The sequence below is a fragment of the Anopheles nili genome, chromosome 3 (assembly GCF_943737925.1).
Source record: "Anopheles nili chromosome 3, idAnoNiliSN_F5_01, whole genome shotgun sequence".
Taxonomy (NCBI): Eukaryota; Metazoa; Arthropoda; class Insecta; order Diptera; family Culicidae; genus Anopheles; species Anopheles nili.
In genome coordinates this window covers 7,755,570-7,783,246 of record NC_071292.1, presented here as the reverse complement: position 1 = coordinate 7,783,246, position 27,677 = coordinate 7,755,570, and the positions used below count along the sequence as shown (strand labels likewise).

Genomic DNA, 27,677 nt, shown 5'->3' with positions numbered 1-27,677 from the left:
AAGAAAAACAGTGTCAGCACGGTTTCGGCGACCGTGACCCAGCTAATCCCGGCGTCCGTGTGACTCTGATCGCACAATAACGGTGTGTCTCGCAAGGACTGCAGTTCGGTGACGACGCTAAATGTAATTAGTGAAAAGCGCTAGTGGCGGAATACACCTCACGCAGGAAGAAGTATCAATTACACCGTGGCGGTGTTGTTTGGTTAAATAAGAGGAAAATTCGCATGCCTCGTTCACCGGCGGGGTCACATTATCTAATAGCGGTTGGAAAAGTTCGCGTGCCAAGCCATTATCCTTCCGGGCGTCCCGTTCTCAGTGGGTTCATTTGCGTTCGTGCGCACCAGAAAACAGAAAAATCGAAGTGGCAATAATAATATTCACCGTGGTAGTTATTTGTCGGGCAGCAATTTCCAGCCACGTTGCTCTAGCCGACAGTTCTCAGCGAAGAAAAAAGCGCTGAAGCTTCGAATAATAGCTGATAAAAGGGCGTAATTCGGCACCACTCGCCGGTAGTGGTACAACTATTACTAATCGGTTATCGATCTAACACCGACCCAGCGGCATTCGCCAACAGACGAGCCCACACGAGCCCTAGAGTATGGATCCATTAAGGTAAGCGCTAATCGCGACCATATATTCGCCTCGGGGAACTAAGGGAAGCGTTTTATTGCACAAGCACCATGGACACGTGGACCTTGACAGACGCGTGCGGTTAGCGTCACTATTTTATGCATTACAGTGGTATTACATCAATCGTTTCGGAATCGGAATTTTTCCCCGTAGTGTACACTTTTTTCCAGCTGTTGAGATGCATTTCACAGCTCACCTGTATGTGACTTTTCTGCCACTTGTTCAACTACCGGTGCACGTGGCGACAAGTCGTAATGGCGGGCAAAATGTTCGAGGTTCGTGGAGAAGTATTTACACTTTTGAATGATTGTTTGAAATGCAACATCACGCTCGCTGTTTGAGAGTCGCACGAGTGCAACCAAACCACTTGGTTGTGGGGTTTTCGTACTAGCCTCAAAAGGCCAATATTTAAATGGACGATAAAAAAAACACACACCCCACATATACGCAGTCAGAATGACAATTCGATACAAAACATGATTCACGGTGGAAAGCATTTAAACTGCTCGACGTTCCGTGCCGCTGACCATGAGAAGCCATGCCCGATGGGTATAATTTGATAATAGGCCCCGCGTGGGCCAGGGGTTGTTGCACTTTGTTGTGACACCATTCCGGTTTATCGACCAGATTTCGTAGTACCGGCCGCATGACTAATTGCTTCCGATTATTCGGAAATTCCGGGCTATTTCGTGTTCCCAACGGGCATAGTTTGCAACACTTTGATGTGTTGGTCTCAAATCACCCATCCAAGAACACCAACGACGTGGTCTAATAAGCAGATGCAAACGAGAAAAAAGGGACGCTTTTTCGGCGAAACATCGCTAGAAAAGGATGCTAATTTCAAGCACCACTAGCCGATTGGCTACTCGGGCTAAAGGCCACATAAGCTGCAATTAATCGCCGACGAAAGGTTCTCGGATCGAATGCCGGTACCGGAATCTAACCTCGCCCGAAGCAACCGACCGGGCAGTGAATTGGAATCCACCGCACATCAGTAATTAGGTGCGGTGGCATAATGAGAAGGATCGCTTGTCATCAAGCGAACTCCTGGAAAGCAATTAACGGAGGAGTGACATGCGATCGAGTTTCTGAGTTGAGGTTTCTGCGTGATTCTTGCGAGAGAGCAATTTCGGTAGAGCTGGGAAAGATAAACAAACCAACCAGATCATGTTTGAGGTCTCATCCGAACCACAGACATTCTTCCTTTGTCCGGTGTACGGTTTCGATTGTCTCGCATTTCGTTCGCATGCTGGTAGAAATATAATAGCTTAAGAGAAGCGGCGATGATAAAAAAAAGAAATGCAAATCAAGCACGAAACTTGTCCATTAGTATTGGGATCGGCAACTTAAGTTCAGATAAAATGAGAAGTTAAATGTGCTCCATCGCTTCAGAAATAAACTCAACACTTTCGATGTGGAAAAAAAACCATCCGCGCGTCGAATATTAATTATTCGCATCACTTAGCAAGTGGCGGCTAAAAGTCACGTATTTGGTCTAGCCTTGAACAAGATTTGATCCCCAAACAGCCAGCCCCGCGGCCAGCTGAACATGAAATGAAGAATTCGGGGCGGGGCATAAAAACGACAAACAAATGAAAAACAAATCCCCTTAAATGCAGAGCAAACAAGCGATACAAAGATGGCACAATTTCTGTGAAAAGAAAGCATCACCATGAACGACCAGTGGTCGGAAAACGCAATGAAAACTCGGATGTCTCAAGGTCGACACGATTGGCCGCCATTGTGGTATTTTTCTTCCCCATCGCGCCACGCCTGGGAATGGGTCGTGGCATTCCGTCATCATAAACAAAATAATAAGCATTTACCGGCGGGTGGATAGTTGGATATTTCCAACTTTCCTCCGTCCACAAACGCCCGTTCCACTCACACAATTAATCGAGCATTGTTTCTTTTCCGCTTTTCTTTGCAGTATTGGATCCAGCGTTCTCAGCTTACACCAACGGTGAGTAAGAGATTGTTTGCCATTTATCGTCGGAGCAGATTCCGCCACCTCCGGTTCGTATGTCTGTGGCCAATGTATTTACTTTTAATTTTCCACCAACCGGGACCAGGACCTAACAAACGGCTCAAGTGTACTTTTTTTCTCAAGCGAGCAAACCACGACGGACAACGAGGGACGGTCGCTTAGATGCACGGAAGTGCATCGACGCATGTTTACCACCGGTTTAAGCCCTTGTTAGCAACATGCGTTATCGTACGAAAGTGAAACTGCGTCCGGTTGATCACCGACCGGGGGGTTTAAGAACCGATCGGCGAAAGAAGAGCGTAGCAAATACCGAACAACCACCGCCGTTGTTGAGCAAATAGTTGCACACTGGTGAAGCGCAGCGAAGTGCAACATGCGAATGCACTTACCGTTGTCCCTTTTTCCATCGGCGGCCACCGTTTGCCGTCTTGACACGGATTTTGATGGGTGGTCCCGTTTTATGCGATTGGATCGTTTCAACAAAACTCCCTTCCGTTTAGGGGGCACCAGCTAATTTAAAACATATGCTACCGCTGGCAAATCATGCGTGGCTTTAAACCCATTCGACCAGATCGAGCACCGGTTCATTTTTTTCCAGGAGTTCTTCCAACACAGCACTTGGACCTAAAACAGCACAAATGTTCTCAAAATTTATGGCTCATTGTACGTCGTCGCGCCCGAGCCGCGCCAACGTGACGTGTGTTGTCGCTGACGCCACGTTTCCGGAACGCGCGTACTTGAGAGATAAAACACAATTGACACTATCGCGAATCGCGCGCCATCGATTATCAGCATCGGTATTGGGACGAAGATTGCTTCAACAGAGCTATCCGACCTGTGCCGAGCGTTGAGGATCAAATAAACGCGCAAAAAAACACACCAAAGAATACGAAACGTCTCACTCGATCGATGCAACGATGGCACATTTGTGTTTAGAAAAAAAAGCCTTGCTATTCGACCCACTCGAAACGGGAGTTCGCCAACCAGCTCGTGGTGCATAAGCCCTAGTTCGTTTATCGTGACCGCGAATCGTGAGCAAACGGTTTGCGAAGCATGCTGTCAACATGATGTTTACAATATCCTACTCGCCCGGCCCAGTTCGCTATGCTGCTTGTTCAGCGAACTCCCCACCCGCGAAGCCAGCACGAAACAGGGTCAGGTTCTGTGATAACGAATTCGATAGCTGTGGCGAAAAATGAGTCATGCCTGCACGAGCAAGAACGCTTGCTTGCTCAAACGAGCGCGTGGTAAACTTAAGCGAATGGAAAATCAATACGAATTATGGTGGATTACCGTTGGAGCGCCGGTGGCTTATTGAATGATGCCGTGTAATGAAAAAGATAACCCGAATTAGCACAATCTTATCGTAGTTTAGATAGTTGGCTCTCTTGGTAGCTCATATCGCACAATTCATTCACCGGCACGCTCTGGGAAGCCAGTTGCTAAATCAGCTGTAAAACACAACTGCCCACATCGATCACATTGAGCCCGCCGTGAGTCGATTCTGAGCACGGTCCTGATCGTCCTCACGGGGAAAAGGGCCCCATGCAGGGTGGTTTTAAATTTAACCCACGCCAAGCGCATGGCATCTGGCAGAATGCACTCGGTTTGACGAATAACCGCTCCGGCTCCGATGCGGCAATTAAATATAACGTCGTGAAAGTCGACTGGTGCATCGGTACGGGGTGTAAACGTCCACCGATAATTGGGACCGAGTGTGGAGCTACGCAACAGGTAACGTAAACCGGTACGCCAGTAATACTAGCCTACAGGACGGCCGCTGATGAAAATGCTGGTCACTAAGCCGGATCGTTTGTAGAAACGTTTTAATTGGCGCATGTTGATCGTTCCGGGAGCAGATGGGAACAAATTGCACGTACAAGCGATAGCAGATGGATCAATTTCTCTTTCCTGACCAGCTGGGAAAAGAAAGGAAAATCCAAAGAGTAGGTTTTCACGACCAACGTCCGAACGTCATGGATAGTTATTAGATCCCTGCGGATGGGAATACGGATTTATGGCCGGTTGTGAAGACGCCGACGATCGGCTCTATGGCACAAAATGGCTTCCACCCATGTTTCCGGAGCATAAACAAACACACACACACACACACAACGCGACACGTGAGATCAAAGCTTGATAATGTCGAACCACAATATAAACTTTCCATCGAACGGCGGCCATAAATCAAACACGGCAAACGCGATGAGCGGAAAAAGCCGGTGGAATTTTCTTACCGCCGGTTTGCGCACAAAATTTGCTTCGTCAAGATCCGCCTCATCCCCGGCGACGCCTTGACATTGACGAATTTCCGCGGGTGTTTGTTTTCCACCCCCGAAAAGGAAAACAGTTCTCCATCAAGTTCAAAGAACTCCTCCGGTCCCGTCAGCATACGTTTGCGTAAGCGAGGCAATCGGCCAGAATCAAAATGAACTGCCAAAGTCAATAAAGTCGGTGCCGAGATGACGAAAGATAACCAGCGATGGGTTCCTTTCTTTCAGCACGATCGCACGATCGTACGTGACCTTGATCCTCTACCCGTTGAGGAGGGATGGACATTTTCCAGCAGCGACACTCCTCCCCCTAGGGAAACGATAAGTTTTCCGGGGCGGGTTTGCGTCCTCGCTGTGCTATCGATCGCACCGCGGTTCAACGTTTGCTTGAGTGTTTGAGTACCATTACCTACCCTTCAATGATTTCCCAAACATCCCTCCATGCTCGTTCCTCGCCGAATACCGCCACGCCGGAAAGCGTCCAAATTTGGCATCGAACTTTCACTCAGCGTCCGCTTCAGACCCCGTTCTAGCCTCCACTTTCGAGCTGGTCAGATTGCCGGGCGGGAAAACCCGAAGGGGGTTGATTTATTTTTGCCTCCCAGAAAGAAAAACACCACCACAGAGGCGCAAACCGACACGAGTGTTCTAGCCGTACCGAGCCGTGGGGTGAGAGTTTTATTTTACCATATATATATTTTTTTTGTTGGTCGATTTTTCGTTTGGTCCTAACCGATGGGCCGACGCCAGGTTCGGGTCTACTCCGGCCTGCAGTGTTGTCGGCACCGCGAGCCAGCTGACTGCAGTCGTTCGGTCACGGTCGTCCTGACCTAAAGCGAATTGAGGTCCTTTAGGGTTTGGAACCCGGATCCTGCTGGAGCTGCTCAGCTGCTTAGTGGTTCGCGCTGGTCGCGTACGGAAAGCGTTGTGGAAAACCCCCTTTCTGACCTCGGCGAGAAAGGGATTTCTTTTATCCTTCGAGCGTAGCGTACAGCGAGTTTGGTTGCGTGCGGTCGGAAACACCGGGAAACCTTCAAGTGCTCCGAGCATCGATCCAATATTCATGAACGGCAGCGTTCGTCACTGATTGTGTCGCCGTTTGGGTGCAATTTATTGTTCGATTGAATCAATTCTGCATCGAAACGTAGCGTTAAAGTGGCCAACTGAAACTGGTGCAAATCGGAACCAACAGTTACAACAGTTGTCGATATGGCCGGTTCATATACATGAGTTCATTCTTCCACATGAGGTGCATTGTGTAATCGATAGAAGACCAAAAGAAGGACCTTTAGCCTTAAGAGGCAACTCTAATCGGTCTGACGTGCGGTGAAAAGTGTACTGGTCGGTGTCATCGGTCGCTTAGATCCGATTTCTCAAGGTCAAGTCACCGTTCACAGTGTACAGTGCGTAAAAGGGTTGCTGCTCATAATGCTCCGGGTGATAAGCGAAGGGTTGATGTAATTAACAGTTCACCCTCTCACCGAAGGAGGGCTGAACGATGCTGTACCAGCTGGTGCTGGTGGTGCGGTGATCGTGCAATTATAAGCTGGTGTAATATTATAACGCACATTCGAAAAGGTCATATCCTGGCTGGCGAACGAGCCTTGCTCCTCGTTGTGCAACATTGTCCTAGGTCTTGCGGTGCGCTGCCAGGGACGACGTGCACAACGACTTCATCGCGCGCAGAGCGGCACTACCGGAACCGGAAAATTCCTGCCCCATTGAATGGAAATAAGGTGACGCTTGGTTGGAGTGGGAAACAAACGCGCTGAACATGGTTCATGAACTCGGCCAAATGGGGGTCGAGTGTCGTTACGGGTGGCGTTTTTCCTGACAAGGGAAAGTCGATGTGAGCGGAACATCGATCGAACACACATACACATTCCTGTCGAATGACGGATACGCAGGAATGCCAATACCAACCACACAATGCAGGGTCAATGTCATGCTCTAGCGGCAGGCAATTCTATGCTGTTTTTTTCACGGCATATCAGCATACATCTGGAAACGGCATCGGCAACGTGGCGACCGAAGGTTTGGCTCGATTTGGCCCGAACATTAGCAGTCACGGAACCACCCGTCTAGCGATTATTTCGATCAAACACCGCAACGACTCGCACCGATTCGCTCCCTCACTAATACCTTGAACCGGTGCCAGGTTCGTTTCGCACCACCCAACCGACCACGGCCAGGTGTTCAGCTGTCCGCAACCGCCGCATGTCACTCGGTGTCGTGTGATCGCGATGGCGACCCGAGCAGGGAGAGCTTGGAAAAAGGGAAAAACTAGAATCAACAGCTAATGAGTTGCGTGCTTTGGCCCGGCTATAAACTTGGCTCGAGTGCGGCCGGACAGGAAACACGTGGACGGTGTTCGTATGCCCTTCCCACTGGCTGGGCGCCCTTTTTTTCTCATTTTGCGGATGCAATGTGAACGATCAACGGTGGCGATGGCGATTTATGTGCGTTTGCTTTTGCGAACGGACGGTAGATAATTGAGCCGTGTTGACCCGATCGATTGTGTGGCCATTTTCATATTTGCTCCAGCCTAATGTAGCGTCCAATTAGTTGCGTTCGACTCAATGTTTAACCGGCTGAAGTGGGATGGTGATGTTAAACTTTGGCACCATTTTCCCAACGACAACGATTGTCCGCTACGCTCGAGCTCGTGGAGGCCATTTACCTCGCACAGACAGCAATGCCTTCACTATAAAAACGGATTCTACCGCACGATCGGTACCCAGGAAACATTCTCCGGCAGGCAAATCACACATTTCCGTTCGCGGAACCGACAAAGTTAGCGGCACGCGATCAGCATGCTAATCCTGGCCCATAGCGTCATCCATTCGCACCTCCAGCACAACCTGGACTTGGTTCCGTTCCAGTGGGCAGCCAAGCTCGAACATCGCCAAAGCGGCTGTATCCGATGGAGCGTGAAATGCCGGCGATCAATCGGGCAAACGATCGCGCCCAGTTCGATCTGAGATTCCTTCCTTTCCCGCTAAAAATAGCTCCCGTGTGGTGAGGGCACCAAAAATGAATCCGCGTTGAGATTCCCGCGGCATCGTCGAGTGCACGTTTCGAACGTAATTAATTATGAATATTTACCTCCCTGCATTGGTTTGCTGAATGCTCGAGCGGTGTAACATTTTCCCAATTTGTGGTTTACGTTTCTACAAATTCAGAAAGCCAGCTCATCCACGACGGTGGAGTATCGCGTTCATCACTCTTTTTCCCTTTGCAACTACAAACGCCTCGGCTTAAACGAGAATGGCGTCTTTGGCAAGCAGCAGAACCACGAGAAAAGTTCGCGGTAATTACCGTTACCGATGGCGAACTCCGTGCTCATGGAACCGGTTTCTGCCGCAGAAAGTCATGGGCGTCTTTAGGCCCTCGGGATTGGCCACATTTATATGCTCTTTGTTTCGTTTCGCGGTGTGTGCCTTTTCTTGGCGACGTGCATCATCCAGCTGATGGGGTTTCGTGCCAGCTGACGTGAGGTTAAGTCGACACTGAGGCGAATTTCTGCAGAAATCTCGCTGTCCCAACGAACCGGAGCGTCAATGGTCCAGAGATTTTCATGGCCTCAGGGAAGCCAAAATAATGTACTTCTCGGCGAGTGAGGAGAAGATTCATCTGGCTTCTTTGGCGTTATTTGTTCGTTCTTGTTGAACATTGGGTGTTTTGTTCGAGTTGAAAATATGCCATTTGTTCAATCGAATAGTTTTGATCGCAACAGGGATCTTTTCTGATTTAAATATCACCATTATTTTTCCACCCTCACAACGGGCAGTGATTTATGATCCTGCGAAAAAGGTTGATGCCTATGACTGGCCTGAATTGCACGCGATTACAGTCATCATAAAACCCGTACCGATAACAAGGTATTTGAATCGAAACCGAGCGTGAATGTGCGCCAACGTGAGTCGATCAATAGATCGATCATTTTCACATGCTTATCGGAAGGAGCCACCCAATCGCCCGGTGAGTTCGATCAGCCTGTGTTACCTCACGTGACGAAACGTTACGCGCGTATACGAAGGAGGCAAACTTATCATTCATCCGCTTGACTGGCGATTGCTAGTAAGTGATAATAAATTACTCTTCTTCATGACAACGAGCATCACCAAAGGCGTGATTCGATTTGAATGAGACTGTCGGAGCAACAGCAGGGGAGAGTGTGCTTTTCCATACGGAGGAAACAGAGGCACGTATCGCATGTCCAGGGCTTGAACAACTGTTGGACAACTGTTGGGTTAATGACGGTTCGATTACCTGATAATAACCCGTGAAGGTCAGCTGAACGCAGAGCACCGCTTGAAGCTACTACGGAGAAGTTTATCTCGTGATAAGCGTGAAGAGAAAACGACAACGAAGTAGCCTTGGATTTCAAGGCGTTGACGAAACGATGCCCTCGAAGCAACGCAAAAACAAAGTAGGCGCTTCTTCTACCTTAATCTTTTATGCACGTGCTGCTAAATGGCGATAAATTTAGGTGGAGCCGTGTTTTGGGGCATCGTATCGCAAGCGAATTGATTAACACTTTTGTTGAGCGAAGCGTTTTTTTTCAGTCACTCCTTCCCTCGTGCCGAGGATGTGGAATGATGATAATTTTTTTTTGTATCGCGAACTGTTCAAAATTTCATTTTCGGTTCATTCTACATCGAACCGGTTTTCCCGGGCCGACCGATGCGCCCGAATATCGACCGGCGAACATTTAAACCATTTCGCAGACACCGCGACGCCACCGGTTGAAGGTCACTGTGGCGTTCCGCTTGTCAAGAACACCTTCCAAGGATGCGTCTCCTTCCAGCGCTGGGTACGCCATTTTTTTTTGTACGGCTGTGCGTACCAATTGGGCCGTTTGTGGGGAAGATGAAAGCATAAGCGAAAAAGAGAGCGAAGAAGGTAAAAGCACAGAGAGTGAGAGAGGGAATAAAATATGATGAAAAAGCTTTGCGAAAAGGATGTTCGATGTCGCCTTCGTACGGGGCAATGGCATTGAAGCGGGCAAAACTTCAAGAGCAACAAGATCAATAGAGCGCATCGAGCATCAACTGAACGAAAACATTGCTCCTCTTCCATTAACTCAACTCATTATGAGATGCTGTTGGAGATGGATAATATAATTATGCGGTTTAGGGCATTCGTAAGAAATAAGAATGAATGTAATTAGAACTGGTTAGCGTAAAACATCATGCTTTCCAAGTGCAATTTTATGAAGTCAAATAGAGGTTGATCGTATGACATTGACTATAAAGGGTGTAAAAACGAACAACTGGGTTTTCATATTGCACTGGAAACAATCCTCATAGTTTGCTCGTTAGCTGTAGAAAATCTACTGAGCGTGATCTATTTTCTAGTCGCCATTGTTCGGTGCCGCCCACGCTCAATGGGTACAATTAAACGCATTAACCTCTCGATGCCGCAATGATGAACCGGCATTGTGCCGTGATGATTGTGCACATTACACGCTATCAATTTGCCTGACAAAATATTAGACATGATTTGTGCCACTGTTAGGGCCGCCTGTCGCTCCCCAATGGTCCTTAGTACAACCAGCGAGCGCCACGTTTAATCGCGGAAGCAAATTGCGGACCCACCGCAACTCGATTGGCCACTGGTATCCGAACCGCGCGACACTCGTTGCACCACACCGTGCAAGCCTTGACCTCCTTTGGCTCTGGCAGCACCAGCAGCCGGGCCAATTGAGCACAATTTCACTGCAAACCTCACAGCTACATTAATCGGTTTCGAATGTCTCCGTTGGCAGAGAAAACAGCGAGCAGCACAAAGACGATGCGTTCCGAGAGATCATTGCGAGCTGCCGGTCGCTGAGCAAGTATGAGACCAACATCAAGTCCGCCCTGCCCCAGATCCTCTCGGCGATCGTGGCCGCCTCGTTCCACATCGTCATCGGCATCTCGCTGGCGTACTCAGCCATCCTGATCCCGCAGCTGGAGCAGCCGGGTAGTGACGTGCCGATCACGAAAGCACAATCGTCATGGATCGCGTCCATCATCGTGATCATGGTCCCGATCGGATCGCTTGTGGCTGGTGTCATGATGGAGTTCCTTGGGCGCCTTAACACGATCAAGCTGGCGGCGTTCCCGTGCGTGGCAGGTTGGATCGCCATCGCGCTCGCGAACAACTTCACCTGGATCATGGTGGGCCGGGTGTTGACCGGTTTCGCGTGTGCTCTCGGAACTAGCCCAGCGATCGTCTACATTACGGAGGTGGCCCGACCGGATATGCGCGGATCGTTGATCTCTTCCGGTCCCACGCTTGCGTCTCTCGGTAAGAAGATGGTTTTGGCAGGGTGTTATTCTAAGTCAGCTCTACTGATCATCCTCTTCGACATCTTCCCAAACAGGTATGGTGATCGCCTACGCTAAGGGAGCCTTCATGGATTGGCGGCTAGTTTCCTGGATCTGCATCATTTACACCATCGTGCCGGTGCTGCTGATCCAGCTGTTCGTTCCCGAGTCGCCCGTGTGGCTGGTGTCGAAGGGACGCATCGAGGATGCAGCCCGGTCACTGCGGTTCCTCTATAAAAAGTATCCCCAGCCGGAGCATACGGTACGTGGGCACAGCGAAGTGGACCATCTCGTGCTGTCGGATATCGGTTTCCAATTACCGTTTAACATCACTATACCCTATCGTGGGTGTTATCGTTGTTGCGTTGTTTGCTAAGCACTTACATTTTTTATGCCGGCATCCATCGCCCGTAAAAAGCTCGTAACAATTCATCGTTTGTTTTTACCCGTTAACCTCCCGGTAGTCACGCCATTTTCTCATACAACCCTCGTAAAAGGCTTCAAGCGGAAGATTGAACCAGGATTGTCTCAACTAGGGCATCGTTTGTTAACATTGGAAATCAATTAATCATTTTTCCTCGAACCTTTGATGCAGAGTATGAAACTATAAATACTGGTCTCGATTTCCACAGGACCAGCCACTCTCGGAGATGCACTTAAATGCACTGCTGAAGGAGCGGGAAACCAAAATAGCCGAAGCGGAGAAAAACGTTAACCGACACGGCGTGCAGCAGTCCAAGCTTCGTGGATTCCTCAAACCAACCGGCTACAAACCGATGATCATCCTGTTCTGGTTCTTCCTGATCCAGCAGTTTAGTGGCATATACATCACGCTTTTCTTTGCCGTCACCTTCATCCAGGATGTCGGTACCGAAGTGAACGCATTCACGGCGTCCATCTTCGTCGGATTGACTCGATTCACGATGTCCCTGCTCAATGCGTGGCTTCTGAAGCGTTTTCCTCGACGACACCTCGTCATGGTTTCGACCACCGGCATGGCTATCTGCATGTTTGTGTCCGGATTGTTCACGCTGTGGATAAAGGAAGGCACCACCACGTTGACATGGATTCCGGTCGTAGGATTGCTGCTGTACGTGTGCTCCTCCATGATCGGGCTGCTCACTATACCCTGGACGATGACGGCTGAGCTGTTCCCAACCGACATCCGTGGTATCGCTCACTCGATATCCTACTCAATGGCGAATCTGTTGATGTTCTTCGCCGTGCAAAGCTACAGGTATTTCGAGCAATCCAACACGTCCAGCAATCGAAGTAATCCTCATTAACATTCTGCTTCCGTTTTCCTTTGTAGAACCATCACCGATCTGCTGGGTGGAGCGTACGCAGTGCAATGGATGTTCGCGGTCGTTTCCGTGATTGGCTTTTTCTTCGCTCTCTTCTTCCTGCCCGAGACGCAAGGCAAGAGTTTGGCCGAGATTGAGGCGTACTTTGCGGGAAAATCGCAACCCCAGCGTGCACCAACTGAGCGAGCGGCCAAACCATCCGTCACAGAGCATCTAATTCGTAGCCCAAGCCGAGAGGCGAAGCTGAAGGAGGTGGAACTGATGCTGAAGAATAAAAACGTTGCTTAGGCAGGGGCAGCAGTTGATACTGAACACAGTGCATACAGGGATATGTGGTGAGCCGGAAAATTGTGGTTCGATGCAGAGTAGACGACTGACCATTGGCGGAAGTATTGCAAACGCTGCGAATGAAGCAGCTGTACTTAACGTAGAACGATAAGGAAGCACAACGAGTTAATCGAACGAACTGCCCCCGCCCAGTGCCGTAACCGTGCTAGCAACAAATGCGGTTGGATCAGCGTGAAGAGAATATTTAGATATTTATTTTATAGTATTTTCAAATTTAGGCACCATTTGCTCCATAACCGTTTCTCTCATTCCTTCTGCCACGCTCCCAGAAAGGCAAAGCAAATCGCAGTACTGAATGTGTAATTGTGTGTTTTCTGTTGAATGATTGCCCTGCTTGGGGTGTGCATAGCCGTGCGAAATTATTCGGTCGACTGAGTACGGTGAAGCCATTCGCATGATGATGAAACCAGCACCACTCCGGTGAAGCCATTCAATGCAATTCAAGTTCAAAACACAGCGTATTAATCGTATTCGAAGTATTGCAAGTGCGTAGAATTAATTCGGAATAAATACTGTTGAATGAAAGAGCGGTCAATGTAACAGACGTGTAATTGCTTTTTGCGGGTCAGAGCATCCGACAAAGAGGAGTATGGAGCATCTGCGGTAGCTCTTATAAAGTAGCTTCACGGTTTAGCGCCGCAATAACACTGCTACACTTTTTAGCGCCATCTATTGGATTTTCCATCAACTAGTGAGGTTATAGTACAAGCGCGATTAGGTGTAAAGCATGCTGTTTTGATGATGTGACGCGAGAAAACAGGTGAATTTTGAATAAAACCAATAGTTTGAGTAACATCAATAAACAATCAACATTATACGTTTAAAAATATTCGCAAAAAGCCTTGCTTTTAAGCTTCCCTGTCTCCTGTGAAGCTCATTTTCATATCCTTTGCTTTGCTGGTATACTCCCACTTTCTCTCTCTCTCTCTCTCGCAACACAAAGCTGTATTAGTGTTGCATGTGTACTACTTTGTTTTCCGCATCCTGTTTTAATCGGTTTATTACACACAGCGTGCGGTACTTCACTCTCTCCCACACCCACACGGACACACGGGTACACGGGTCCCTTGTAAACACCTCGCTAGCGGCATCCTTTCGTTGCATTCCGGTCGGAGGAAGAGGTAGCTTTGTTTTGGAAAACTTTACCGGAAAGCTCTCCCGACCGAACCGAGCGTGCTCGTATCGGCACGCAAACGTCCATCCTGCTGAAGGCTTCTGCGCCCCGGAGACGATTCCGTTGTTTATATCGAACTCTCTCGGGTTTATCGCAGCAGCAATAAAAGTGGCACGGGTTTCTCTCGCTATCTCGGAGGCGAATTTTCCACCCGCTAGGCATGCGAACCGACCCAACGACCCGAAGGTGGTCTCCGAGAGCCAGAGTTTTCGCAATTCGAAAAAACTGCGGCATACAGCTTTCCCACAGTCAGTCGTCTTGCAACGGTGTTAGCAGCATAACGGCAGGAAACCCTGTGGCAGTCGGTGTGAAAGCGTTAGGTGAAAGGTTTTTTACTTATGTGCCCAACGGTCTCCGAACGGGGCAGCTCGTGGGTTAGAAAGTGCAGCCATTCGGAATCTCACACACAAAGCCCCCAGCTTTTCGATCGTTTGAGCTTTTGGTCGTGAAGCAAATACCCGAGACATCCGGTCGAACCAGCCCGGCCACTGCGTAGATAGCTATGGTTCCTTGAAGAGAGCGACATAAAGAAACACACTCAAAGAAAGCAGCCAAGTTTTGTGCCATCCAATGTGACATTCAAAGTGAGCTGCGGGTGGTGAATCGAGTGCGTGAAAATCCTGCCAACGAAAACCGCCGACCGAGCGCTCGGCACGTATAACAAAAGGCACGTACACCGTCGACCATGGGCGACGGCATCCCTTGCTGCGCCGGTCTCCTAGGTGTCCAGAGAGAAACACCCGATATCAACGAAAATTTTCGATAGGAAAATTGGGTCTCGAGGAAATAAAGGCATTAAGAAAAGCGTGCACACACAAACACACGCACACGCACACGATCGGCGTGCGTGTCTCCATGAACAGCAAGGTTCGATCGGTCTGCCGATAAATCGCTCGTTAGCTTCTGTGCGGGAGAGAGTGAACAAATCTGTTTCCCTGAACGTCATTAATAGCCTACTTTGTTTGCGCCCACGTGCAGTGATTGGAATGCAATATTTCATCATCCTTTTCTCGGTGCGATCCAAGTGCTCCGTGGGGCTAAAGTCAAAGTGCACGAGGGCAAGAGGGGGATGTAAACCACAGGCGTTAGTGGGTGGAAATTCTTCGCAGTTCCCGTAAACTGCACAGTCACGGGAGTGAAGTGAATGTAGGGGTGAAATAAAACGAAAATAATCAACCTGGCTGCCATATCAAGCACGGATCGTAAAGCAAAGTGCAGTAGAAATATTTCACCACTTTGTGCTCTAAGAGGAAACGTGTACGCGAGTCGGTGTGTGTATGTGTGCCACAAGTTCTCTATTTACAACCGCCAACTCCCCCTAGATCATTTGCGTTTCTACCGTGAACGGACACGGCGCGCATCCTTTCTCCTGTCCGAGGATAGTTACCAGGCGTAAGCTACGCCGAGTGGAACTCTAAAGGTTCCGAAACGCTAGCAAGGTAAGTGTGCTTCGGTTTGTAATGGGGTTTGAAACCCTTTACGCGAGTAAACAAATTAGTTTTCCTCCACCGAGGCTTCACCGTTGCCCGATGGCGCTTTTCCACCCCAGCTCGCTTTGTGTCACACTTTGTGATGCTTTTTCCCCGTGGTACGGAGTCTCTGTCCGTCCACAACGGTGATGGCGTGAAAATGTAGGTCAATAAACTTGCCATTTAGCGCACCGTAAATATGGGAACAGTAACAAAAACTACGCCAAAGGATCCGACATGTCCGCGGGAAGGATGACGATGACAAAGTGCGGAATAAGGATAAAGAAAGAGAGAGAGAGAGAGCCAGAGCGAGAGAACGGGAGAGAGAAAGGCACATGAGAGAGTGCCGGCCGGGAGACCGAGGTGAGCGATGCTGTTGCTCGCAGAGAGCAAGCACGGTGAGAAGCGTCTCTCTCGCCTGAAGACCTCCATTTTCCCGACTCCCGTCAACATCAATACGGTTTTCCGGTTTCGCTCAAGAGGGAAAGCTTGGCATGGAAAATTCGCGGGGCAGCGATTTTCCATCTCCGTTTCATCCCAAGACTCGAAGGGATGGCGTACCTTCCACCGGTGGCACAAAGGCACTGTTGTCTTTACCCAAAACGTCGCGGTAGTTATTGTCGTTTTCTTCGCTTTGTTGTTGCCCACTTTTGGTTAATTTGCATCGCACGCTGAACCAAACGGACGAACCGAAACCATGCGTCCCATATGGTAATTAATATGCCAACGGAATGGAAAATATTTGTACGAAGGAGTGGAGGTCATTTTGGGGCAGCATTTTCCGAGGATAACTAGTGGGGACATCAACAGACAGTGGCATACAAATTCCAAAGTCACTAAACCCACCAAATATAACAATAAGCTTACTTCCAACCCATGCCACAAACCCTGGATGTAGTTTGTGTTAAGATACTTTTGCGTTTGGTGTGATAATTATTTTCACCAAATACGACTCCTAACTTGGCGGATTAACGCTTGTTAAACACCATCAAAAACCATCTCACGTCGCGTGCCGCAGTTGACGTACACGTGCGCAACGATGTGTTCCGAGATCAGCCCGGTCATGGTGCCTTCTTTGTGCCGGAAGGATGGCGCAATGTTTTCGCAATTATAACGCGAGTAGTGATTGCAGGAGCGCATTAACAACATCGTACCCGGCTACGAGCTAATCCGGTGGAATGAGAAAAAGGAAGCACAAAGATGCTGTGCGCGTGTGTGTAGCAAACTCCTGGCATAACAGTGGTGCTTTCATTATTGAAAATACTGTTTTCTGTCCACCGCTCGGGGCCACTTTGAGGGAGCCAAACACGCATTAAAACGGATAGGGAAGGAAGAAAGCGAGCTTTTACAGCTCATCAGAGTAAGTCCTGCTATAATTGCGGCGTCTAAAGGCAAATGTTGATTTTTGCGTTACGTTTTGTCTTAATTTTGCTTCCCCGACACCCGACACTTTCAAGCCAATTTTTGCAATATACACGAACCGCTACAAAGTGTGTGCTCGCAGAAACCAACGTCACCGGGACACGATTTCATCACGATAAGAATTACAGCTGCGGGATAAGGGTTGGCAGAAAACTTTCTACGAATTGGCCGGAACTTTTGTGTGAAACTTTTCTTTCGTATATTGCCCTCCGCTGTCTTTGTGCGCACTGTCAACGAAGCGCTGGAGAATGATTTTTCTTGACTTGGCAGCAGATATGCTTTATTGATATTTGGATTCACGGGAAATAAATATACAACATCGGGCATGCTTCAAGGATACGTTCCAGGCACGTTAAAAAGACGCCACGGTTGTTTGGACAAAAGTACAAGCTGCTAAAATAATCATTTTCTCGAACGTGTACACAATAACGGTAAAATTTCGCAAGAATTTGGATGGCTTCGAAAACTTTCCTCTCATTGATGGATCCCGCATCACTGAGCTGTTGTGGTCGGTGGCTTGCAGCTTCAATGGATGTGCCCTCTGACCTTACTTGCAGGCCGTTTGCGGTGGTTTCATAAATAAGAGCGCCCTGCTATGCCGTCTCCCAGGAAGAGTGCGGTTCGTATCCAATTAAAATGATTAAAGTACGCTATCCCACATCACAGCTGCCGTGATCCTTGAACGTGCATTTTCCTAGTCCATGCTTTACGAGGGTATGAATACTAATCGCAACGCCGCTTTTGCTAGCGATCCCTTGTAAAGCGCTGACCTTTTGGCTTTTCAATCAAGAGCAGGTCTATGAAGCGAAAAAACACTCAAATTAGCCCCACGTATGGATTCAACCCCGGCAGAGGTCCAGCGAAATGTATGATAATTTTTACATCAATTTTGTAGGGTTGCCGGCTGATTAAGACGCATTAAGTTATATTATGTTGCTCTCTTGAGAAGATGCTTCCAACAACTCCGGAGCAGAGAGGTAACTCAATTTGTGCTTTCTGGGTAAACAGCTCCAACAAACCCCTCTGGCACGTAATAAAGTTTTCAACCGTCTATCGATTTTATTCGGGATGATCATTTTTCGAACCATATTTCGCATTAAAAGATTTGAGACGACATTTCTGGGCGCCCTTGTTCAGTTGACGATACGGTAAAGTTTCCAGGGATAATCTCAATGGCAGCGAAATGAAAGAAGCTCCCAGCATCTGGGTGAAGTGCGAAGATGGTTTAAATTGATTTAAAATTCGTGTAATTTCATCAGCATCACACCTCCTACGTCTTTGAAAATTTCCCCCTCACAAGCTGTCAACCGGGAGCGGGAATATTTCAAACCGAACGCAATTTCATGCCAGCGGAAAACCACTAAATTCCAATAGAAAACCGTCAACGGGTTTCGAATCCAGTTGGTGCGCACTAACGAACAGCCTTAGCTGGAGGGCTATGCCGCCTTCATTAGTACGCAAACTTCGCCGGCTGTATAATGAAGCCGGAGCAAATGGATGCGGTTAATGACTGCATGAAATGTCTGTGAAACGTGCATCATGCGATCTACGACTTGCATTAAGTGCACTCTACATGGAGCGTATACTTTATCCGCTGGAAATTGTACGGCTCTTGGACGTGTCCTGAAACTAAGTTTGTTAAAAGCAGTACACGCTCATTAAACAGTAATTATACGAATAGTTGGTATAACAAGCTATAGATACCCGTACCGCTATTTTGATACTTTGTAGCTTCTGTTCTGTAGCCAAGTTCTATAGCATAATAGTTGAAGGGATTCTATACTATTATTAACTCATAACCCATAACAAAGAAGACGCCAGAATCCAGCGGTATGCGAAACTTGCGCTATGAAATCAGATACAACTGTTTTCATTAAAAGCTTCCAACTGTTCCGATTTCATTGGTTTCTTTATTCGTGACCTACTATGGCGCTGGAGCGAAATACCAAAGATCGCATCACAATAGCTGCCGGAAACGGAAACGGACAGTTCGATACGTGAAAAACGGGGCAATGCTTCGTTTACATGGTGATAGCAGCCCCCGGGAGCACAGAGAACCGAGCGGATAAGGACATTCGATATCGCACCCACCACACTAATTGAGGCATGTTTCAATGACTAGCAACGGCACAATTACTCGCCCACGGCAGGCTAAACCGTTACCCGATAAAACTTGCCCCGATACTCAACGATATCTTTGTTCCGATTTCTGACTTTTGGTGGAAATCAGAAATTTATGATACCCGTTGTGTGGAAATAGATAAAGTACGCATGTTTCGATTATTAATTCTTACTCTATGTTCCGGTTATTGTCCGTGAAGAGATATCAGCTTATCTTTGGTTGACGGTCGATGCTAGTTATTGGTGAAAATGCGATAGAAAAAAGGATTTGCAGTATTGTTCAAATTCACCGGCCAATTCGTACAGCTGATGTAAAAATTATACCCAGCAGCGTATAATTTATAGCACAATTTTATAAGTGATTGCTTCCACGCATCACATTAATTAGAACGGCCAGAGCTGCGCGGAGTCATCACATGCTTCATTAGCGTGGATCGATTATTCTCTGTTTCTGGCGAGAGTTTTAATTACTGCCTTCGTGCGAATGTATGTGAATATATGGCTTGTTTACAGTGAACCCCAGGCGGGCTGGCACTCGCGTTTGACGGTGTAATAACTTCTTCCTGCAGTGCCCAGCCCAAGGAAAACTACCCACGAAATGGCAAGCCATGCGAAAGCAAGTCATTACCTTTTTCCCAGGTGAGGTGGAAAAATAACAATTGTGCACATACACTTACACATACACACACACCAACGAAAACAAACGCTCGCACATCAGAGGAGGAAAATAATATGGTCTGGTTGAACCACAACGCGCTGGTATCATGCGAAAAGCAGCGCACTTTGAGCTCGAGATAGCACGTGTAATGCGTTGCCTTTGGATTTCGCCTCAAGGGAGAGCCCTTTTGTTAGAAAGTTGAACCATGGTACGTGTTTGCAATTTTTCTGTAAAGAGTTTTTCGATCAAATTAACCGCAAAGCAAACTCTTCCACACACCCACACGACTGTCTGTAAATGCTGGGTGCTCTGTGTACAGGGTTTCGTAGCATTTTCTGCGAATTAAATGCGAATCCATCCACTCCAATGACCTTCTCGGGAAAACCTGTAGAACAGCTTGCTTTTTCGGTCGATTTCGTTCGAATTGTTCAAACATAAAGCCCTTGCAGCACCGCCAGTCACTAATGGAAGGGCTTGTTTTTCTTGTTGGTCTCTTCCTACTCCGAACCACACATCAACTTGGCATCATAAAAGTTTACGAAAACGCGATGAGGAAGCCACGGGAGTGCCACTCCCAAGGGAATGCGGTTTTCTACTCGAGCGTATTTCCTTCACGAATGATCGCCACAACTGGTGTCGTCAATTGTCTGGCCTGTTCTTTTTTTTTTTTTCTTTTTCGTTTGTTGGCACCAGGACGATGATTGTCGGATTATAGTGCACACGGTACGCGCGGGTATAGCTAGACAAATCACCTCCCACAAAAATGTAATCCGCTCGACTATTACTGGCATCTTGCTGGGTGGTTTGCGAAACTATTTTGGCCACCCTGACATAGAGGGCACGAATTAAGGGGTTATTTGTGCTTCGTAACAGGTGTGCCAAGGACAGACACACCGACGAATCCCAGCGGGCAGGCGAAAACTCACGCAGGTTTGATGGCAATAATAGCCTTGGATAGACATGCCATCAACAACCATTACCCCTTTTGCCATCCCGGTCGTGTCTCCTTCGGCCAGTCACGATCGGTATGGCTAGTTATTAATTTCAATCGCAAACCACACATCCTCGCCACCATTATGCACAGAAAATACGTCATCCCGTGGGCAACCGACGTGCCACTGTGGGAAGAAGAAAGAAAAATTGCAATATAAGTTTTCCCAACCGCACTAGATTCCCACGGGAGGTGTTCACTTCGCACAAGCACAACCAGAAATGCGACTATCTTCAAATCTAGCCCATCAAGCTCAAGAGCCGGTAAGCTTTTCACCGGTGTCGGGAAAACTGTGAGCTCAGCTTCGAGACGAGTTGCACGACGCGCACGAGCATGGAAGGTGGTAGAAATGCGAATGAAAACTTGAACCTTGGCATGAAAAGAAATAATAGAAGCACGAGTCGAGGGTCCTGCGACGGGAGTGCTGTGTGTAATCTGTCAAGATTCAAAACGAGCCACCGCAGTGGCGCGAAGGCTTCCGGTACGGCATGTCAGCATGCCGACCATAAAAGGCCGTTGCTTGTCCGCATGACGATGCGACCGCTGGCACAAATTACCTGGAAGGTGGCTACCTAGGCGGATATGACTGCGGGTCAAAAGCATAAGGGTCGGTTCCTTTCAGCGATGATTCAGGGAGTGATGTTTTGCTTGCTCAAACGAAGCGAAAAAAAATACAGCTGCTGGAAGGGCCATTCAACAGGACGGACGATAATCCGTTGCAGGGAATTCGGGACGCTTCACGTTCCATGTGACCGTCTGACATTGGCGTCCGAACTGGCGCATGATTGTGCTGATTGCGTTCGCTGCTCGTTGCTGAGGCTATTCGGAATTCGTGTCAAACCGAGTGTGCCCCTTACGGATTGACATATTTTGCAGCTCGCACGAAACAAACTGCTGCCCCATGAGTGGAGAAAAGTTGGATTTCCCTCGGGAGCAACCGACGCGCATTTATGTGACACGTGCAGCCGGTGGAATTACTATCCCGGCACGGGCGCGTGCGTGAGTGCATGAAAAGCCACCACTAGCTTTTGTTCGGCGTCATACATTTTCATTAAATTAAAGTACGCCCTCTTGATTGTGAACGCATCAGAAGGAGCACCGGACGATAATTTATGACAGCCTCCTGGGGTGGCAGATTCGGCAACATTCATTAGAACACATCACTCCCCGAGGACACCCGAGGCAAATTTATGCGCCAGATTTTTGTTTACCGAATCCTCTCCCGCGTGTGATCGAGAGCCTCACCAACCGTCGCGTCCTGGTAATGGTACCCATTTCTTTTGGCTTTCCTTTTCCATCGCGCCCCTTGATTGACGGTTTGATTGACAACGGGCCGTCCCGTGCAGCAAGGGAACCCATAAATTTTCCGCCCCAAATGAAAAATAATGAAAATGCCCCAATTTGACGACCGCTCCGGTAGCGAATGACGCAACAGGACCCCCCACACGATCCCGCACGCTGCTTTTGGCCAGCTGTTCCTGCAACGTGATTTCCTCACTCGCAAGAAAGACGCACAAAAAGCGAACGGATCAATGGTCGTTTACTTTTTTTCTTTCGCCTACTCACTCACTCCTTTGGATGGTCCGTGGTAAAAGGCAGCCTCGGCCATTTTTCCTCTAAAGCACAGTGTGGCAGCGAGGCACAGACAAAAAAAAAGGAGTGGAAAATAAATCCACTGCATCGACGCCATTGACAGCTGGTACTGCGAGATTCCCGAGCCTTTGCACGGGTAAGGATGAAGTGGCTCACCCGCAAGAGCTATTGACATTTCAGCTCAGGGTGCAATAGAGCAAGTGGCTGCCAGTTCCAACCAAAAGGCAGTGCAGCGAAGCCAGCCAGCAATGCACAGCGCAGGAGGACGCTCCTTCAAGGCAACAGCTGAGCCTTGTTCTGCATGACAAACGACCTGACGGAGGCGACACAATGGCAAGCAATCGGTTTACTCTGCGAATCATCTCTTCCGTTGGCTTGAACCACGTTGAGCCACACCCCACGGTGTTTGTTTTAGCGTCATGTGGCCTTCTTGCAGTGTGCCACCGGAAAGGCGAGCATGTTTATTACATCAATAGCACGTTCACATGCACACCCCCGGTACGCCCACGTGGCTAATTGAAGATGTACACAGCATTAGGAATCAATTGAAGACTGTACCCCACTAGAGCCTCGGTGATTGACGGAGAGTGGTGTACAGGTCCCGCAAGGACCTTCAAGTTTATTGTTTTCGAAGGCAGCGAAAACGAATTTACGTCACTTCGCGTTCGGGAGCATTGCAAACTCCAATCCAATTCAATTTTGTGCCACTGCCACGCGCTGAAATGAAAGCTAATAAAGCTCTCTGATGGGCGACACATGCGACACTGCCGGATCCGAATCTTGCAAGGAGAAACGCCATTCTCTGCTCCTGCCGAAGTGATTTTATTGTTATGGCGGAAGCTTGTTAGCTGATGCTCACTTTTGAGGCTCAAACGAATCCCACACTCAATAACAATCTAATTAAACATTCATTCCCATCAGCCCGACGTGCGCCGGTTTCTCAAGATCAAGGTTGATACGGGGAAGGTCTATGTCCTTAGCATAAACCGAGCAAAAGGACACCGCTCTCAACTGACCTGACATTGGGTACCTTTTCGAGCACCTGTTGAAAAAGGTCCGGCCATATCCGGCTGGGGATGGAATAAAATAATTACGAGTTAGCCATCGGTCCGGATGTCTGCCGTTTCCGGTGATGGATCGAGTCCGGTGACGAGATGTTGAATGGCCCACCGAGATGAATCAAAAGAAACCGGTCTTTGAGGAAAAGCCCAACCGGTATTCCATTATCTAGATTTGCACAGATCGAGCAGCGATATCTTCTCCCGTTGAGCCCGAGGCTTCACTTTAAGGTGGTGTGTTAACAAAGCTGGATATAAATTTAACGAGAACGTCCCTACCACAGGACCTATCTACTGCTACCCGAAAAATAAACCCCCACAATCCAATTCGGTTAATCCCACCCCACGGGCGAGGATTTGGGATATCAGCTCCCGGTGGCGTTAGATTGTCTTATTTATTGCGTGCTTGGCTCAACGCTTTTCGGACCCTTTTCCAGGTCGATAGGTAATAGCACCCTAAAGTGAAAAAGAGAAAAAAGAACAAAACAATTGTCCCGAACACGCTCGGTGTCGATCCGGCGGGTCTGATAAATGACCATTCACTCACATTAACAATCGAAAGCGTGCGGCATATGCGAAATGAACGTGATTCCGGACGTCGATTCGAACTTGCCGTGTCTGGAGGGGATTTTTCTCTTCCGTAGCATACTGTTTCGCTTCCTGGCGTGCGATTCCCTCTTTTCCCTTTATCGTGCATGCAGATGACCCGGGAATGGATGCTTTCGACACAACAGAAGCCATAAATTGCCGTTGGACGTTGACAGTACGAAGGGACGAAGGAGCGTGCGTGCGTGTATGTTTGGTGTAGGTTTTATCACTAAACGAAAGCTCGCTCCACAGGATCTCGTTTGAGCAGTTTACTTCGTATCATTAGTGCGCATATCACATTTTATTCTGAAAATTTCTATCCTCCAAAAAGGCACAAGCCCCACGGCCATGTCTGATCGATTCGATTTCAAAGCAAATATTGTGTTATTTTCGCAACACATCCTCTGTCAACTTTATGATAAAAAAGCAGCCCCAAAAGGGATCGTCTGCTAGCAATAACGAACGAAGGGTTTCTTTTGGCGCCAATGCAATCATACGCCAAGGCAGACAAAATCACGTACGTCATTGGCTTCTTTGCAGAACGTTCATGCTTTCTTTTTTTTTTTTAAACGCGAGTGGAACATTTCTCATGTTGGGTCGTTGCTTAGCATCTCGGAAGACCGGTTCTCGGAACGCAGCTCGGTCGCTCGCCAAAACCAAAAGCACAGGGTCACATGTAAGAATAGGCCTTGTTCACGCAGCGAGCTGAGCAAGCGAGTCCTTGCGAACCCCCTACCAATTCACTGTTATCTGCCCACCGGCAAGCCCAGGGTTCCACGATGTCGCCAAACCCGGGACAGCAATAATCAGCGTCGGGGATGAAAAGCGGCTTTCGCTCACAGGGTGGTTTTACGGAAAACGCTCAAGTGTAAGGGACGGACGCGCTAATGTTCCCTGAAAACGCCCGAACCAAAGGACCGACCGACCGACCGATCATCAAAGAGAAAAACGGAAAGGCACAACCCTGCATGGGACTAATTTTCCACTCGCTTCGCGTTTGCTTGCTTGCCGGAAAAGCGGTCCTATCCCGTGCCCGAGGTTTTGGCACCGTATAAAAAATGCAGCAAAAGCAGCGACATGAAATGGATACGCATGACGGGATGCTCGGAGGCTTCCGGGTGATTTTCCCATTAATCCCTCGGTGCGCTCCTTGCGACCGTTTCGACGAAAGCGCCATCGAATGCTTGCAGCTGTTCGACGCTTGTCGGTCGCTTATTTATCCACATTAACCTGAAACGGGATACCGTGCCACATCCGGTGCCCGTTTACTTTTCCCTTCCGTGTGCCCATCGCTCATGCGAACGGAAATGCGAGGTTTTATCGAAAGTGTGGAATTCGCTGTAAAATCAATACAACCGTCCTGCGGCGGTGGTTCGAATAGAACAAGCAAACAAAAAACATGGAGTCGCTTTCGTAGATACGGCAGTGGTTGGAAAAGAGAGAAAAAAAACCGCTCAAACCAACACTCGCATGGGCGCACCGACCATGGCCAACTTGGATGCAAATAAGCCTCACCATTTGCCGGACTGACAAAACGACAATCGGTGGCAATTCATCCAAAACACGCCACTGACAGCCGGTCGTGACGAGTCCGTTCAACCGCCCCACGGATGGAAAATCCAGCTACTAGAGCGCGTGTTGCGGTTGCAAAAGCTGTCAGGAATTATGACCTCAGTGGTATTTCGGTTGGGTCCGGTCAACCGGCACAGGCGTGATTAAGCAACTGGCCCGATCCAACCAGTGGCAGTGGGGGTGTGGAAACAAAAATGAAAAAACAAAACGTTAGAAAAAACACACCACAAACGCAATATGGTTCGAAACGTTCGTTCCCACAACCGGTTCGATACTAATGCCGCCTTTGCCGGTGGTGGCTTTGATTGTTTACCTGGGGCATAAAATGTCGAGCTAAATGAAAAATTTAATTATTAATTTTGTTGTTCTTTTAAAATTGGTTACGGTGGTTCCCTCGCCAGGACGATTGTGATTGTATCTTCCAAGCAAGGGAATTACCATTTTCAATTAGATTCTGCTGGAGCAAAAATCGTAAATTTATGAATATTTATAACGGACCAGGATCGATCGAGGATTGGACTCTTCTACTGAGTCACTACTTCGTTTTAAGTAATTTCAAACCATTAGCTTGTGGGCGTGCGGATGTTCGTGGCGCCGTATGAGTAGCAACGATGAGACTGAGGAGGACTTTAAAAATGGCCTCTTGGCCGTTGTTTGTTCTTCTAAAGTTACCAAAGCCATAGTTGATGAGCTGGCATTGAGTTTGGCCCGGGGTGTAATTGACAGTCAACACAGCCGCATCGCCCGCGTCAGCAAGCATGCGCGAAACCGTCCACGTGCAGACGAGCAAAAAAAAGAAGGACGTCCTTCCAGCGCCGTAGACCCCTGAGGGCAGTTCTGGCGCGACAACTGGGACTCGGAAGGGCGAGCTTTTTTAGGGCGCTTTTGCTACTGCTGCTGTTGTGGGAGGGCGATTGCCACCCGGCAGTAATAACCTCCAAACGCGCGATGTGTTATCGGCTTGCATGTTCACATTTTCCCAGCGCTAGCGAGCAGCGAACAGCCGAGTATGCGTGTAATCAACGGCTTCGTGTAAGTGTGGGCGAGTCGGGTCTCAGGCCGCATTGAAGTGGAAACAGTCTCCGGTCGGGCGAGTGGCTGACTAAGGACCGGCCTGACTCATTACACATCGGCTGATTGGATGTGGTCGCGAGTCCTTGACGTTGCTAACCCTCAGCTCAACCGGCAAACGGGCAAAACCGGTTAGTAAACGGTTTGTTTTGGAGTATTTATCATGTGTCAACTCCAAGCACAGGCGGGCATTTTGACTTCATTACACAGAATGCCAGTGGCGTGGGGTTTGATTGTTTCGTTTTCGTTTTTCTCTACCCTCAATACGCCATGGCCAATACGCGAAGTAATGAAGAGGCAGACTTTCGGGCCCACAAAATTGCGTTTCGCACACGCATTTGCGTTTCATTACGCTTCGTCCTTGCACCGCACAGGGCGCTCGGTTCAATCTGTCCCGATTCCACGCACTCGGGTCGATGTGACAACATTCGCCATCCGTAGAGCTTAATTCAATTCCCAGTCGTACCCATGGCGAACGAATATTAGATGCCGATGCCGGTATTTGTGTGGGAGACACCATCACCCAGGAACGAGGCTCGCGGCAGTGCGGATGTTTTATTGATTTTCATTTGCGAATGGCCCATCCGTCGCCTGAGGCAATCAAAAAGCACCCGAGCCAATGCATTGAAAAAAGAAACCCCGTTATTTGTTCTATTAAAAACGATTTTAATTTGATGAAAGATAAAGTCAATCCATTACTGGAGAATCCTTTCCTAATGCATGGTGAGCTTTGCATGTGACTGTCAATCTCCCATGGATCCCATCTCGCATGGATAGTAAGCTCAAGCTTTACAGATTTTTCATTGGCCGAGAAAACTCCCTTGATAAATCCGCTACTAATTGCTTCAGCTTAACTTAATCGAATCACTCTGCCAATCAATACATCGAACGGCTCGCTAACGAAAAGGATGTAATGCCACATTCCCTTACTAATTGGATGGCTGCGTTTTACTCGAGATGGATCGTTCGATTCGAGGACTGATAGATGGACGGATAGATAATTGCGATGACGTTTCTAGATTTGTCTAAATGAGCAGCGTAGTGTTGATCGTCGTCGATTTATCGATCAGTTCGCGAGTCACGCAAAAGCTATTTGGATTGCAC

The 27,677-nt window shown here is 48.4% G+C and overlaps 1 protein-coding gene across 1 annotated transcript; it reads left to right on the top strand.

Moving 5' to 3' along the window:
- Window positions 1-598: 598 nt before the first annotated feature.
- LOC128722511 (facilitated trehalose transporter Tret1-like) lies at window positions 599-13,641 on the top strand. Its single transcript, XM_053816179.1, has 6 exons — window positions 599-612; window positions 2,561-2,593; window positions 10,661-11,184; window positions 11,261-11,466; window positions 11,837-12,441; window positions 12,517-13,641. The coding sequence occupies exons 1-6, from the start codon at window positions 599-601 to the stop codon at window positions 12,794-12,796; spliced, it is 1,662 nt and encodes a 553-aa protein (XP_053672154.1). The 3' UTR covers window positions 12,797-13,641.
- Window positions 13,642-27,677: the final 14,036 nt, after the last annotated feature.